This window comes from Anomaloglossus baeobatrachus, chromosome 9 (genome assembly GCF_048569485.1).
Source record: "Anomaloglossus baeobatrachus isolate aAnoBae1 chromosome 9, aAnoBae1.hap1, whole genome shotgun sequence".
Lineage (NCBI taxonomy): Eukaryota > Metazoa > Chordata > Amphibia > Anura > Aromobatidae > Anomaloglossus > Anomaloglossus baeobatrachus.
Window position 1 is genome coordinate 211,767,417 of NC_134361.1, and position 16,357 is coordinate 211,783,773.

The window sequence follows — 16,357 nt, forward strand, 5'->3', positions numbered from 1 at the left end:
AGACGTCCGTTGGCTCACTGGGATTTGGCAGTTTTCCAGTCAGCTTCGTAATCACGAAGAGCCGGGCGTAGTTATGACGTAGCAGTGGCCCCGCCCCCTGAGTTGTGGCGCGTACAACCGGCTCTGGGCCCGGAGGATCCCATTCAATGGAGGATGACACCGACGTTCCCCCGGAGAGGGAAACCAAGGTAACCGGAGCCATGGCGTCCTCCGCGGTCACGTGTACCCGGCCGCCCCTCCATCATCTGAGAAGTCGTGGAGGGGTCTATAGGAATTGACTTCTATTAGGCCGGGTGATAGGCGGCCGCCCTACAAAGATGTATTTTTAGAGAGCGTCTGAAGCTGAGTAAGTTGTGGTTCGACCTGTGTTTCTTGGGATAGAGCATTCCAGGGGATTGGGGCATCTCGGAAGAATCCTTGGAGTGGGAGGTTCGGATTAGTGTGGATGTTATTCTGTCTACGGAGCGTAAAGAACGGGTATGGTGATAGACAGATGAGGAGGAGATGTAGGGGAGTGCAGCACTGTGGAGAGGATGGGTCGGTGATAGACAGATGAGGAGGAGATGTAGGGGAGTGCAGCACTGTGGAGAGGATGGGTAGGTGATATACATGAGGAGGAGATGTAGGGGAGTGCAGCACTGTGGAGAGGATGGGTAGGTGATAGACATGAGGAGGAGATGTAGGGGAGTGCAGCGCTGTGGAGAGGATGGGTAGGTGATAGACACGAGGAGGAGATGTAGGGGAGTGCAGCGCTGTGGAGAGGATGGGTAGGTGATAGACATGAGGAGGAGATGTAGGGGAGTGCAGCACTGTGGAGAGGATGGGTAGGTGATAGACAGATGAGGAGGAGATGTAGGGGAGTGCAGCGCTGTGGAGAGGATGGGTAGGTGATAGACATGAGGAGGAGATGTAGGGGAGTGCAGCACTGTGGAGAGGATGGGTAGGTGATATACATGAGGAGGAGATGTAGGGGAGTGCAGCACTGTGGAGAGGACGGGTAGGTGATAGACAGATGAGGAGGAGATGTAGGGGAGTGCAGCACTGTGGAGAGGACGGGTAGGTGATAGACAGATGAGGAGGAGATGTAGGGGAGTGCAGCACTGTGGAGAGGACGGGTAGGTGATAGACAGATGAGGAGGAGATGTAGGGGAGTGCAGCACTGTGGAGAGGACGGGTAGGTGATAGACAGATGAGGAGGAGATGTAGGGGAGTGCAGCACTGTGGAGAGGACGGGTAGGTGATAGACAGATGAGGAGGAGATGTAGGGGAGTGCAGCACTGTGGAGAGGACGGGTAGGTGATAGACAGATGAGGAGGAGATGTAGGGGAGTGCAGCACTGTGGAGAGGACGGGTAGGTGATGGACAGATGAGGAGGAGATGTAGGGGAGTGCAGCACTGTGGAGAGGACGGGTAGGTGATGGACAGATGAGGAGGAGATGTAGGGGAGTGCAGCACTGTGGAGAGGATGGGTAGGTGATAGACATGAGGAGGAGATGTAGGGGGGTGCAGCACTGTGGAGAGGATGGGTAGGTGATAGACATGAGGAGGAGATGTAGGGGGGTGCAGCACTGTGGAGAGGATAGGTAGGTGATAGACATGAGGAGGAGATGTAGGGGAGTGCAGCACTGTGGAGAGGATGGGTAGGTGATAGACAGATGAGGAGGAGATGTAGGGGAGTGCAGCACTGTGGAGAGGATGGGTAGGTGATAGACATGAGGAGGAGATGTAGGGGGGTGCAGCACTGTGGAGAGGATGGGTAGGTGATAGACATGAGGAGGAGATGTAGAGGAGTGCAGCACTGTGGAGAGGATGGGTAGGTGATAGACAGATGAGGAGGAGATGTAGGGGAGTGCAGCACTGTGGAGAGGATGGGTAGGTGATAGACATGAGGAGGAGATGTAGGGGGGTGCAGCACTGTGGAGAGGATGGGTAGGTGATAGACAGATGAGGAGGAGATGTAGGGGAGTGCAGCACTGTGGAGAGGATGGGTAGGTGATAGACAGATGAGGAGGAGATGTAGGGGAGTGCAGCACTGTGGAGAGGATGGGTAGGTGATAGACATGAGGAGGAGATGTAGGGGAGTGCAGCACTGTGGAGAGGATGGGTAGGTGATAGACATGAGGAGGAGATGTAGGGGAGTGCAGCACTGTGGAGAGGATGGGTAGGTGATAGACATGAGGAGGAGATGTAGGGGAGTGCAGCACTGTGGAGAGGACGGGTAGGTGATAGACAGATGAGGAGGAGATGTAGGGGAGTGCAGCACTGTGGAGAGGACGGGTAGGTGATAGACAGATGAGGAGGAGATGTAGGGGAGTGCAGCACTGTGGAGAGGATGGGTAGGTGATAGACATGAGGAGGAGATGTAGGGGGGTGCAGCACTGTGGAGAGGATGGGTAGGTGATAGACATGAGGAGGAGATGTAGAGGAGTGCAGCACTGTGGAGAGGATGGGTAGGTGATAGACATGAGGAGGAGATGTAGGGGAGTGCAGCACTGTGGAGAGGATGGGTAGGTGATAGACATGAGGAGGAGATGTAGGGGAGTGCAGCACTGTGGAGAGGATGGGTAGGTGATAGACATGAGGAGGAGATGTAGGGGAGTGCAGCACTGTGGAGAGGATGGGTAGGTGATAGACATGAGGAGGAGATGTAGGGGAGTGCAGCACTGTGGAGAGGATGGGTAGGTGATAGACATGAGGAGGAGATGTAGGGGAGTGCAGCACTGTGGAGAGGATGGGTAGGTGATAGACAGAGATGAGGAGGAGATGTAGGGGAGTGCAGCACTGTGGAGAGGATGGGTAGGTGATAGACATGAGGAGGAGATGTAGGGGAGTGCAGCACTGTGGAGAGGATGGGTAGGTGATAGACAGAGATGAGGAGGAGATGTAGGGGAGTGCAGCACTGTGGAGAGGACGGGTAGGTGATGGACAGATGAGGAGGAGATGTAGGGGAGTGCAGCACTGTGGAGAGGATGGGTAGGTGATAGACATGAGGAGGAGATGTAGGGGAGTGCAGCACTGTGGAGAGGATGGGTAGGTGATAGACAGAGAGGAGGGTGGAGATGTAGGGGGGTGCAGCACTGTGGAGAGGATGGGTAGGTGATAGACAGAGAGGAGGGTGGAGATGTAGGGGGGTGCAGCACTGTGGAGAGGATGGGTAGGTGATAGACAGAGAGGAGGGTGGAGATGTAGGGGGTGCCGCACTGTGGAGAGATTTGTGGGTGAGAACAAGTAATTTAAATCGGATTCTATGATGCATGGTCCAATGACTGGCACAGCGCGGAAGCATCCGAGTAACAATTAGCCGGATAGGTGACCCTGGCTGCTGCATTAAGGATGGAGTGTAGAGGAGAGAGTCTAGTGAGGGGAAGGCCAAGTAATAGAGAGTTACAGTAGTCAAGGTGGGAGTGCATCAGGGCCACAAGGAGGGTTTTGTGGTGAAAAAGGGGTGGATTTTAAAGACGTTCTTCAGGTGCAGGCGCCAGAAGCGGGCGAGAGATAGTATAGAGGAGGAGAATGAAAGATTGGAGTTAAGCATACCCCCCAGATAGGGAGCCTGCGGCCCAGGCGTTATCGTGGTGCCGCACACAGAGAGGGAGATGTTGGATTTATAAAGGTTAGAAGACTGGGGAGTAGAAGTGTATAGTAGTGTGTCATCAGCATGAAGATGGTACTGGAAGCCAAATCTGCTGATTATCTGTCCAATTGGGGCAGGGTAGAGAGAGAAGAGAAAAGGGCCAAGGACTGACCCCTGAGGTACCCCAATAGTGAGAAAAGCGGGCCAAGGACTGATCCCTGAGGGACCCCAATAGTGAGAGAAGAGGGCCAAGGACTGACCCTTGAAGGACCGCAATAGTGAGAAGAGGGCATATGAGTGGAGTGACCCCTGAGAGACCCCAATAGTGAGCTAAGAGGCCCACAGACTGACCCCTGAGGGACCCCAATATTGAGAAAAGAGGGCCAAGGACTGACCCCTGAGGGACCCCAATAGTGAGAAAAGAGGGCCAAGGACTGACCCCTGAGGGACCCCAATAGTGAGAAAAGAGGGCCAAGGACTGACCCCTGAGGGACCCCAATAGTGAGAAAAGAGGGCCAAGGACTGACCCCTGAGGGACCCCAATAGTGAGAAAAGAGGGCCAAGGACTGACCCCTGAGGGACCCCAATAGTGAGAAAAGAGGGCCAAGGACTGACCCCTGAGGGACCCCAATAATGAGAAAAGAGGGCCAAGGACTGACCCCTGAGGGACCCCTGAGAGACACCAATAGTGAGAGAAGAGGGCCACAGACTGACCCCTGAGAGACCCCAATAGTGAGGAAGAGAAGATGATGTGGAGCCAGCACAATGGTAATCTGAACTTAGTCCTCTGCGCTGTCTTTTCGAAGTTGTGGACGAGGAGTTTTGGACTCATCACATTAAAATCTTCTCACGGGAGACTTTTTATGGCCAGGAAACTCGTAGCCCTACGTTTTGGTTCTCGCCTAACTACACGTGATTGGATAGAGCTAGTCAATGTAATGGCTCCGTATGAGCGAACTGTTCACCAAAATAGAGGATGCCCTGAAAAGTTTGCTCTTGTCTGGGAGCAATGGAGCTCCTCCCACTTGACATTATCCACCTGATAAGGATCTTTTACTCATGCGTTGTCTTCTGTTTCTTATGGACTCGGGTCTGTTTTAAATATTTCAAGGTCGGTCCCCGACGCCAGAAACGGTTCCTTAGTTCTTCTCTTCATTGTTTAGATTTCACGTACTTTAATTGCATGGTTTATTCGTGTGGGGTGGAAATGTGACTGTATTGCAATGATTTGTTTTCAGAATATATTGCGTCACTCATGACTCGGTGGTGATCTCCCTCTATTGCATTCTCATATTTGTACGCTTTATATTTCTTTACCTGCTGTTTAATGAACAAATTTCTTTAAAAAAATGATATACTAAAAGAGCGATCAGAGAGGTAGAGAATCAGGAGAGAGCGATCAGAGAGGGAGAGAATCAGGAGAGAGCGATCAGAGAGGGAGAGAATCAGGAGAGAGCGATCAGAGAGGTAGAGAATCAGGATAGAGCGATCAGAGAGGGAGAGAATCAGGAGAGAGCGATCAGAGAGGTAGAGAATCAGGAGAGAGTGATCAGAGAGGTAGAGAATCGGGAGAGAGCGATCAGAGGTAGGGAGGGAATCAGGAGAGAGCGATCAGAGGCAGGGAGAGAATCAGGAGAGAGCGATCAGAGGTAGAGAATCGGGAGAGAGCGATCAGAGGGGCAGGGAGAGGATTGGGAGAGAGCAATCAGAGGTAGAGAGTCAGGAGAGCGCAATCAGAGAGGTAGGGAGGGAATCAGGAGAGCGATCAGAGGGGTAGGGAATCGGGAGAGAGCGATCAGAGGGGTAGGGAATCGGGAGAGAGCGATCAGAGGGGTAGGGAATCGGGAGAGAGCGATCAGAGGGGTAGGGAATCGGGAGAGAGCGATCAGAGGGGTAGGGAATCGGGAGAGAGCGATCAGAGGGGTAGGGAATCGGGAGAGAGCGATCAGAGGGGTAGGGAATCGGGAGAGAGCGATCAGAGGGGTAGGGAATCGGGAGAGAGCGATCAGAGGGGTAGGGAATCGGGAGAGAGCGATCAGAGGGGTAGGGAATCGGGAGAGAGCGATCAGAGGGGTAGGGAATCGGGAGAGAGCGATCAGAGGGGTAGGGAATCGGGAGAGAGCGATCAGAGGGGTAGGGAGAGGATCGGGAGAGAGCGATCAGAGGGGTAGGGAATCGGGAGAGAGCGATCAGAGGGGTAGGGAGAGGATCGGGAGAGGGCGATCAGAGGGGTAGGGAGAGGATCGGGAGAGGGCGATCAGAGGGGCAGAGAGAGGATCGGGAGAGAGCGATCAGAGGGGCAGGGAGAGGATCGGGAGAGGGCGATCAGAGGGGCAGAGAGAGGATCGGGAGAGAGCGATCAGAGGGGTAGGGAATCGGGAGAGAGCGATCAGAGGGGCAGGGAGAGGATCGGGAGAGAGCGATCAGAGGGGCAGGGAGAGGATCGGGAGAGGGCGATCAGAGGGGCAGAGAGAGGATCGGGAGAGAGCGATCAGAGGGGTAGGGAATCGGGAGAGAGCGATCAGAGGGGTAGGGAATCGGGAGAGAGCGATCAGAGGGGTAGGGAATCGGGAGAGAGCGATCAGAGGGGTAGGGAATCGGGAGAGAGCGATCAGAGGGGCAGGGAGAGGATCGGGAGAGAGCGATCAGAGGGGCAGGGAGAGGATCGGGAGAGAGCGATCAGAGGGGCAGGGAGAGGATCGGGAGAGGGCGATCAGAGGGGTAGGGAATCGGGAGAGGGCGATCAGAGGGGTAGGGAATCGGGAGAGAGCGATCAGAGGGGTAGGGAATCGGGAGAGAGCGATCAGAGGGGTAGGGAATCGGGAGAGAGCGATCAGAGGGGTAGGGAATCGGGAGAGCGATCAGAGGGGTAGGGAATCGGGAGAGAGCGATCAGAGGGGTAGGGAATCGGGAGAGAGCGATCAGAGGGGTAGGGAATCGGGAGAGAGCGATCAGAGGGGTAGGGAGAGGATCGGGAGAGAGCGATCAGAGGGGTAGGGAGAGGATCGGGAGAGAGCGATCAGAGGGGTAGGGAATCGGGAGAGAGCGATCAGAGGGGTAGGGAGAGGATCGGGAGAGGGCGATCAGAGGGGTAGGGAGAGGATCGGGAGAGGGCGATCAGAGGGGCAGAGAGAGGATCGGGAGAGAGCGATCAGAGGGGCAGGGAGAGGATCGGGAGAGGGCGATCAGAGGGGCAGAGAGAGGATCGGGAGAGAGCGATCAGAGGGGTAGGGAATCGGGAGAGAGCGATCAGAGGGGCAGGGAGAGGATCGGGAGAGAGCGATCAGAGGGGCAGGGAGAGGATCGGGAGAGGGCGATCAGAGGGGCAGAGAGAGGATCGGGAGAGAGCGATCAGAGGGGTAGGGAATCGGGAGAGAGCGATCAGAGGGGTAGGGAATCGGGAGAGAGCGATCAGAGGGGTAGGGAATCGGGAGAGAGCGATCAGAGGGGTAGGGAATCGGGAGAGAGCGATCAGAGGGGCAGGGAGAGGATCGGGAGAGAGCGATCAGAGGGGCAGGGAGAGGATCGGGAGAGAGCGATCAGAGGGGCAGGGAGAGGATCGGGAGAGGGCGATCAGAGGGGCAGAGAGAGGATCGGGAGAGAGCGATCAGAGGGGCAGGCAGAGGATCGGGAGAGAGCGATCAGAGGGGCAGGGAGAGGATCGGGAGAGAGAGATCAGGGGGAAGGGAGAGGATCGGGAGAGAGCGATCAGAGGGGTAGGGAATCGGGAGAGAGCGATCAGAGGGGTAGGGAATCGGGAGAGAGCGATCAGAGGGGTAGGGAATCGGGAGAGAGCGATCAGAGGGGCAGGGAGAGGATCGGGAGAGAGCGATCAGAGGGGCAGGGAGAGGATCGGGAGAGAGCGATCAGAGGGGCAGGGAGAGGATCGGGAGAGAGCGATCAGAGGGGCAGGCAGAGGATCGGGAGAGAGCGATCAGAGGGGCAGGGAGAGGATCGGGAGAGAGAGATCAGGGGGAAGGGAGAGGATCGGGAGAGAGCGATCAGAGGGGTAGGGAATCGGGAGAGAGCGATCAGAGGGGTAGGGAATCGGGAGAGAGCGATCAGAGGGGTAGGGAATCGGGAGAGAGCGATCAGAGGGGTAGGGAATCGGGAGAGAGCGATCAGAGGGGCAGGGAATCGGGAGAGAGCGATCAGAGGGGCAGGGAGAGGATCGGGAGAGAGCGATCAGAGGGGCAGGGAGAGGATCGGGAGAGAGCGATCAGAGGGGCAGGGAGAAAATCGGGAGAGAGAGATCAGGGGGCAGGGAGAGGATCGGGAGAGAGCGATCAGAGGGGCAGGGAGAGGATCGGGAGAGAGCGATCAGAGGGGCAGGGAGAGGATCGGGAGAGGGCGATCAGAGGGGCAGGGAGAGGATCGGGAGAGAGCGATCAGAGGGGCAGAGAGAGGATCGGGAGAGAGCGATCAGAGGGGCAGGGAGAGGATCGGGAGAGAGCGATCAGAGGGGCAGGCAGAGGATCGGGAGAGAGCGATCAGAGGGGCAGGCAGAGGATCGGGAGAGAGCGATCAGAGGGGCAGGGAGAGGATCGGGAGAGAGCGATCAGAGGGGCAGGCAGAGGATCGGGAGAGAGCGATCAGAGGGGCAGGGAGAGGATCGGGAGAGAGCGATCAGAGGGGCAGGCAGAGGATCGGGAGAGAGCGATCAGAGGGGCAGGGAGAGGATCGGGAGAGTGTGGAGTCGTGGCTCCACCCGTCATCAGTGCAGATAACTGACCTCTCCTGATCCTGTGTCGTTAGTGTATCGGTGCAGATCACTGACCTCTCCTGATCCTGTGTCGTTAGTGTATCGGTGCAGATCACTGACCTCTCCTGATCCTGTGTCGTTACAGTGTATCGGTGCAGATCACTGACCTCTCCTGATTCTGTGTCGTTACTGTGTATCGGTGCAGGTTACTGACCTCTCCTGATCCTGTGTCGTTACAGTGGATCGGTGCAGATCACTGATCTCTCCTGATCCTGTGTCGTTACAATGTATCAATCTTAAAAAAATGATTAAAGTTTTTTTTTTATTTTTTTCTGATTTTTCAGGAATTCCAGTTCCGTCAGCTGAAGAAGAATCGCCTCTTCCCCTCCCCGCAGGATCTCCCCAAGGATCGCTCTAATCTTCTGGCTGTGTCCAACAAATATGGCTTCCTGTTCGTGGGCGGTCCGGCCGGGCTCAGGATTTTCCGCACTGACGATGTTCTCATCCCTATTAAACCAGGAGAGGACCCCAATTACATCGGTGGGTTCCTCTGTGCACTAGGGGGGGGGTGACCGGCTTCTTAATGGGAATCTGTCAGCAGGCAATGCTCCCCTATCTGAGAGCAGCATAATATAGAGACAGAGACCCTGATTCCAGTGATTTGTCACTTATTGACCTCTCTGCTGCAGATCTTGGAGTTATACAGAGCTCATGAATCAGCTGGACTACCTGCATCATGCCAAGTAGTCATGTAATGATAATCTCCTGCTGATTAACAGTGATTTTATCAAAACTGTACTAAGCAGCGCAGTAAGTGACATTGCTGGAATCAGGGTCTCTGCCCCTACGTTATGTTGCTCTCCGATTAGGTAGCAAAAATCTAGTGATAGATTCCCTTTAACGGGACAGTATATTATGTAAAGATGGTCGGTGTGGTGTAGAAGGCTGCGCTCCAGTTACTGACAGCGCTATATAGTCACCTGCGCAGGGCCAGTAACGTGTGTCAGACATTGGAGCAATCGCAGAACTAAGACTTAGTGGTCCAGGGCAGCCGGGGGGGTCTTCAGTCCTATATATGCGTATGGGATGGGTCGGGAACGTTTGCTTAGGCAGGGGCTTCCTCTGTGCCCCCATATTCTGATTGCGGGGTCTGGCAGCTTTTTAGGTCAGCGTATTGTACAAGTTCTATGGTGATGATCTTCGTGCGATTGTGTCTGGCGGGGGAGGGGTCGTACATTGTACCCCACCAGTATAATAAAGCTTTTCTTGTTGCGCAGAGCCGGGTCCTCCAGGGATCGACGTCCCGACATCGCACCCTGTGCACCACGTGGCGCTGAGCTCGGACAGCCTCACCCTGTCTGTCTGCACATCGGCCAGCGACCGCGGCGCCTCGGTCTCCTTCTACGATGTTCGCACCCTGGTGGGCGAGGTGAGATTTCTGCTCCGTTACATAACGCAGGGAGGGGGTTTCATCAGCTTTATTCACTCTCCAGCTGGTGCAATATGACACATTAGGCTTTCGGGGCATGCTGGGAGCTGTAGTTCTGCAACAGCCGGAGACTGTCTGGTAATGGAGTTGTCTCCTCTCTCGCAGTCCAGGCAGCCGAAAGAAGCCTTCACCTCCCAGCCGCTCTCCAGGGAGCCCGGCAGCTTTGTCACCGACCTAAAGTGGAACCCTGTGATGTCCAACATGGTGGCCGTGTGCCTCAGTGACGGCAGCATCTCCGTCTTCCAGGTCACAGAAACCGTCAGTTTGTTTGCCAACCTGCCGGCGACATTGGGGGTGACGTGCGGTGAGTGATCACAAAGCTCCGTCCTTCCGAAAGTGCAGGAGCGGGAACTCGTATGAAGCCTGTAATGTCTTCCCTTACAGTGTGCTGGAGCCCGAAGGGGAAGCAACTGGCTGTGGGCAAACAGAATGGCACCGTGGTGCAGTACATTCCCGTAAGTCCTTTACTACATGCAGAATTATACTCCAGAGCTGCACTCACTGTGTACAGCCCTTACTGATCTTAAGTTACCTCCTGTATTATACTCCAGAGCTGCACTCACTATTCTGCTGGTGCTGTCACTGTGTACATTACATTACTGATCCTGAGTTACCTCCTGTATTATACTCCAGAGCTGCACTCACTATTCTGCTGGTGCTGTCACTGTGTACATTACATTACTGATCCTGAGTTACCTCCTGTATTCTACTCCAGAGCTGCACTCACTATTCTGCTGGTGCTGTCACTGTGCACATTACATTACTGATCCTGAGTTACCTCCTGTATTATACTCCAGAGCTGCACTCACTATTCTGCTGGAGCAGTTGCTGTGTACATACATTTCATTACTGATCAGGAGTTACCTCCTGTATTATACTCCAGAGCTGCACTCACTATCCTGCTGGTGCAGTCACTGTGTACATACATTACATTACTGATCCTGAGTTACCTCCTGTATTATACTCCAGAGCTGCACTCACTATCCTGCTGGTGCAGTCACTGTGTACATACATTACTGATCCTGAGTTACCTCCTGTATTATACTCCAGAGCTGCACTCACTATCCTGCTGGTGCAGTCACTGTGTACATACATTACATTACTGATCCTGAGTTACCTCCTGTATTATACTCCAGAGCTGTACTCACTATTCTGCTGGTGCAGTCACTGTGTACACACATTACTGATCCTGAGTTACCTCCTGTATTATACTCCAGAGCTGCACTCACTATTCTGCTGGTGCAGTCACTGTGTACACACATTACTGATCCTGAGTTACCTCCTGTATTATACTCCAGAGCTGCACTCACTATCCTGCTGGTGCAGTCACTGTGTATATACATTACATTACTGATCCTGAGTTACCTCCTGTATTATACTCCAGAGCTGCACTCACTATTCTGCTGGTGCAGTCACTGTGTACATACATTACTGAGCCTGAGTTACCTCCTGTATTATACTCCAGAGCTGCACTCACTATCCTGCTGGTGCAGTCACTGTGTACATACATTACTGATCCTGAGTTACCTCCTGTATTATACTCCAGAGCTGCGCTCACTATTCTGCAGGTGCAGTCACTGTGCACATACCATACAAGCCTCACTGTTGTGTCTCCATTTGCAGAGTCTGGAGGAGAGGAAGGTGGTCCCGTGCCCCTCGTTCTATGAATCGGACCCTGTGAAAGGTAATGTTTGGGTCGGGTTGATACATTGTGGCGCAGCACGGCTCCTCCACTTGCGGCTCTTGCAGCACTACTACCCCCAGCATCAGAGCTGAGCTTGTGCCTGTGTGGTTTCAGTGCTGGACATCCTGTGGGTGAGCACGTACGTGTTTGCGGTGGTGTACGCAGCTGCTGACGGATCCCTGGAGACCTCCCCGCAGCTCGTCATGGTCCTGCTCCCGGTGAGTGTCATGGCCGCCCTGATCCCATTGACGTGTGGGGGGAGGGTCACCAGTGCTGGCTGTATTGTGCTGCCCTCTAGCGCCCCCTGTGGTTGCCCCCTGTAACTAACCATCTTATTCCATCATACAGAAGAAGGACGACAAGCGAGGCGAGCGCTTCCTGAACTTCACCGAGACCTGCTACAGCAGCTGCAGCGAGCGGCAGCACCACTTCTTCATGAATTACGTGGATGACTGGTAAGCGGCCGGCGCTGTGCCGGGACTGCCCGCCGGGCAATACACGGGCATAAGGAGGCCTCTCATACTCTGCCCTCCTCCTAGGTACATTCTCCTCGGGGCATCGGCAGCTTCCATAGAAGTCAGCGTGATCGCCCGGCCGCCCGATCAGGTAAGGACGAGTGATGAAACCATTGCCGGGTCAAGTCCTGCAAAAACGGGGAAAACAAAAATCAATTAAATTGTCCAAATATGAAGGGGATAAAATGTCCCGTTTTGTGTCTACAGCTCCCATTCAAGTCTATGGGTACAGACCGGAGCGCTGACCCTGCCGTCATATATTACTCCCCTTTTCTGCGGCCTATGACCTTTTTGCCCAGTGTACATGCCCCGAGAGTGGGCACGAACCTCGGCAGTGTGCACCCTCCAGGGTCGGGCTATGGCGCCCCGGCCTTGTGCTCTGATCTGACACCTCATTCCATTGTTCCCATAGAGCCTGTGGGAGTTGTGGTTGCTGGAAGACTTCAGCCGAGCCGAGCTGCCCGTGACTGATAACAGCGAGGACACGCTGCCGATGGGGGTTGTAGTCTCCTACACCAGCCAGCTGAATGTGTTCATCAGTAAGTACCATACTGACCAAGAAAATCGGGGTCACCTGTGTGGATCCCCCCCGCAGCACAGAGTATTTCAGGAGAGCAGTGTCCCTACAAGAAGACCCCCGATGCGCCGGGTGTCCCACCCTGATGCCTTTCCCCTCGGATTCATTAGCAGACTTGATTGTGGCGCGTTGTATGCTGCTGAGTGGCCTCCACTGCTGGAGCGCACGGGGAAAGGTGACGTGACGGTCCGGGGCGCCCAACCTTACAGACAATGTAGATAACTGGACGCCTGACACCGAAGACCGACCGCATCGCTGGTGGAGATGGGACGGATCTGACCTGATATCTCCAGGACCGGGGGTTTGTGAATCTTCTCCATGAGCATGTCCTCCTACTGTGCCATGAACGATGACGTCGGGCACGGGAGGGTGCGCCGCTCCCCGCACAGGTCCATCGGGCGTATGGTGGGGACGGTGGCTCAGGGGGAGACAGGTGGACTTATCTTGATTCGCCGGATTTCTGTGATGATCCATGTTATGGTTTCTTACATTTGCGATTGGTGGGAAACGTGCTGGGATCTGCTTCTCTGTTGGTGTCGTAGTCTGGAGCTTTGGCATTCCTTACTGGTTCTTCCGGACGCCCCTATAGTCCCCCCAATATCTGGTGTCTTCTTTGGCCCAGCACCATCGACTTTGCAGTTGGCCCGTGCAGTTGGCCCGTGCAGTTGGCCCGTGCAGTTGGCCCGTGCAGTTGGCCCGTGCAGTTGGCCCGTGCAGTTGGCCCGTGCAGTTGGCCCGTGCAGTTGGCCCGTGCAGTTGGCCCGTGCAGTTGGCCCGTGCAGTTGGCCTGTGCGGCTAGACTTGAGTAGGAGCACCAGGCACATGAGGGTCTTCTTGGAGGGACATCGTATATAGAGCCATTGCTGTGTCCTGTGCTGGACGCTGGTGTGGTGGTCTAATGATATCTGCCAACATCAAAGGGTAACATGAAGAGCTTTTCCGTGTGTTCTTTTTCCCATAATTCGGCCATTTCTCCGAGTAATGTGCATTATATACAGGTGTAGACCCCCGAGGGGTGCGATATCTGCCCTCATATTCTCCCTTTCACCATGTCCTGAAGGTAGAGAAAATTCTGTGTAATAATCTGCAGACATATGTTCTAGTGATACAACTAGGAGAGTCACTGGTAAAGAAGGGTCTAGGTGTAATAATCTGCAGACATATGTTCTAGTGATACAACTAGGAGAGTCGCTGGTAAAGAAGGGTCTAGGTGTAATAATCTGCAGACATCATCTGTTCTAAAGGTAGATAAACTAGGAGAGTCACTTGTAGAGAAGGATCTGAATATAAATAGCAGCACATTGTGAATCAGCGGCTTCTGAGGCCGGCAGGATATTGTCCTCTATATATAGTAGGGACTTGTGGGAGACGTGGTATCTATAAAAGTACAAAACCGGCTCATACAGAAAGCACGGGCAATACCGGTTACTTGTAAAACGTCTCAAAAGACAAGGGGGCTGGTTCTCTACAGTAAGAGCAATGACGATATGAACAGCCGACCTTGGAAGCTGGCTCTCTACAGAAAGAAAAGTGATTATATGAGTAGCTGGACCCAGGAGCTGGTTGTCTATAGTAAGAGCAGTGACTATATGAACAGCTGAATCCAGGAGCTGGTTCTCTACAGTAAGAGCAGTGACTATATGAACAGCTGAGCCCAGGAGCTGGTTCTCTACAGTAAGAGCAGTGACGATATGAGCAGCTGAACCCAGGAGCTGGTTCTCTACAGTAAGAGCAGTGACTTTATGAACAGCTGAACCCAGGAGCTGGTTCTCTACAGTAAGAGCAGTGACTATATGAACAGCTGAACCCAGGAGCTGGCTCTCTACAGTAAGAGCAGTGACTATATGAACAGCTGAACCCAGGAGCTGGCTCTCTACAGTAAGAGCAGTGACTATATAAACAGCTGAGCCCAGGAGCTGGCTCTCTACAGTAAGAGCAGTGACTATATGAACCGCTGAGCCCAGGAGCTGGTTCTCTACAGTAAGAGCAGTGACTATATGAACAGCTGAACCCAGGAGCTTGTTCTCTACAGTAAGAGCAGTGACTTTATGAACAGCTGAACCCAGGAGCTGGTTCTCTACAGTAAGAGCAGTGACTATATGAACAGCTGAACCCAGGAGCTGGCTCTCTACAGTAAGAGCAGTGACTATATGAACAGCTGAACCCAGGAGCTGGCTCTCTACAGTAAGAGCAGTGACTATATAAACAGCTGAGCCCAGGAGCTGGCTCTCTACAGTAAGAGCAGTGACTATATAAACAGCTGAGCCCAGGAGCTGGCTCTCTACAGTAAGAGCAGTGACTATATGAACAGCTGAACCCAGGAGCTGGCTCTCTACAGTAAGAGCAGTGACTATATGAACCGCTGAGCCCAGGAGCTGGTTCTCTACAGTAAGAGCAGTGACTATATGAACAGCTGAACCCAGGAGCTTGTTCTCTACAGTAAGAGCAGTGACTTTATGAACAGCTGAACCCAGGAGCTGGTTCTCTACAGTAAGAACAGTGACTATATGAGCAGCTGACCCCAGGGGCTGGCTCTCTACAGTAAGAGCAGGGACTATATGAACAGCTGAACCCAGGGGCTGGCTCTCTACAGTAAGAGCAGTGACTATATGAACAGCTGAGCCCAGGAGCTGGTTCTCTACAGTAAGATCAGTGACTATATGAACAGCTGAACCCAGGAGCTGGCTCTCTACAGTAAGATCAGTGACTATATGAGCAGCTAAACCCAGTAGCTGGTTCTCTACAGTAAGAGCAGTGACTATATGAAGCAGCTGAGCCCAGGAGCTGGTTCTCTACAGTAAGAGCAGTGACTTTATGAACAGCTGAACCCAGGAGCTGGTTCTCTACAGTAAGAGCAGTGACTATATGAACAGCTGAACCCAGGAGCTGGCTCTCTACAGTAAGAGCAGTGACTATATGAACCGCTGAGCCCAGGAGCTGGTTCTCTACAGTAAGAGCAGTGACTATATGAACAGCTGAACCCAGGAGCTGGTTCTCTACAGTAAGAACAGTGACTATATGAGCAGCTGAACCCAGGGGCTGGCTCTCTACAGTAAGAGCAGGGACTATATGAACAGCTGAACCCAGGGGCTGGCTCTCTACAGTAAGAGCAGTGACTATATGAACAGCTGAGCCCAGGAGCTGGTTCTCTACAGTAAGAGCAGTGACTATATGAAGCAGCTGAGCCCAGGAGCTGGTTCTCTACAGTAAGAGCGGTGACTATATGAGCAGCTGAACCCAGGAGCTGGTTCTTTACTGTAAGAGCGGTGATTGTCAGAGCATTTGACCTCAGAACTTGTCTATTGTTTCAGAAAATGCCTTAAATGCTTTGTTTTTTTTTCTTTAGATGCAAATACTTTAAATAATTGTGAATGATCCTGGGCCTTGTTACCTGTGTGACCCGCTTTGTTGTCCTCTTTCCTGCAGGTGAGGAGAGCGTTCTTCCTCCCACTCCGGTCCTTCTGCTGCTTTCCACGGACGGAGTCCTTTGTCCTTTTCACATGATCAACACGTCCCCAGGAGCGAAGTCTCTGACCGTGAGGCCGGAGCGGCTGCCCATGGAGGGGGAGCGACCCGTCAGATCTGCAGGTACTGCGCTCGTGTGTGATATTGGGCAGTGAGTGACTCCGCGGTGGACGCCCTGCAGTAGGTGCTGCAGCCGGGGGGACACTGACCACCGGCAGAGCAGGACCCCCGTGCAGCTCGTCTACTGTATCGGGTGAAGTCCTTGTAATATCCGGCAGCCGCATGAAATCACATCCATATAAATCTGCAGGAGATTACACGATCCATCCAAACGTTACCGGCTGCAGAACA

General features: G+C 53.7%; 1 protein-coding gene across 2 annotated transcripts in view; it reads left to right on the top strand.

Moving 5' to 3' along the window:
* The first annotated feature begins 22 nt into the window (after nucleotides 1-22).
* Nucleotides 23-16,357, top strand: part of NUP214 (nucleoporin 214) — a 31,254-nt gene continuing 14,919 nt past the window's right edge. For both annotated transcript variants that reach the window (XM_075324381.1, XM_075324380.1), the window contains exons 1-11: nucleotides 23-188; nucleotides 8,621-8,816; nucleotides 9,554-9,705; nucleotides 9,871-10,069; nucleotides 10,150-10,220; nucleotides 11,389-11,449; nucleotides 11,564-11,667; nucleotides 11,798-11,904; nucleotides 11,989-12,055; nucleotides 12,377-12,503; nucleotides 15,968-16,129. In XM_075324381.1, the coding sequence (XP_075180496.1) occupies nucleotides 147-188; nucleotides 8,621-8,816; nucleotides 9,554-9,705; nucleotides 9,871-10,069; nucleotides 10,150-10,220; nucleotides 11,389-11,449; nucleotides 11,564-11,667; nucleotides 11,798-11,904; nucleotides 11,989-12,055; nucleotides 12,377-12,503; nucleotides 15,968-16,129 (1,288 nt within the window). In that variant the 5' untranslated portion in view covers nucleotides 23-146. The remainder of the gene's footprint in view (nucleotides 189-8,620; nucleotides 8,817-9,553; nucleotides 9,706-9,870; nucleotides 10,070-10,149; nucleotides 10,221-11,388; nucleotides 11,450-11,563; nucleotides 11,668-11,797; nucleotides 11,905-11,988; nucleotides 12,056-12,376; nucleotides 12,504-15,967; nucleotides 16,130-16,357) is intronic.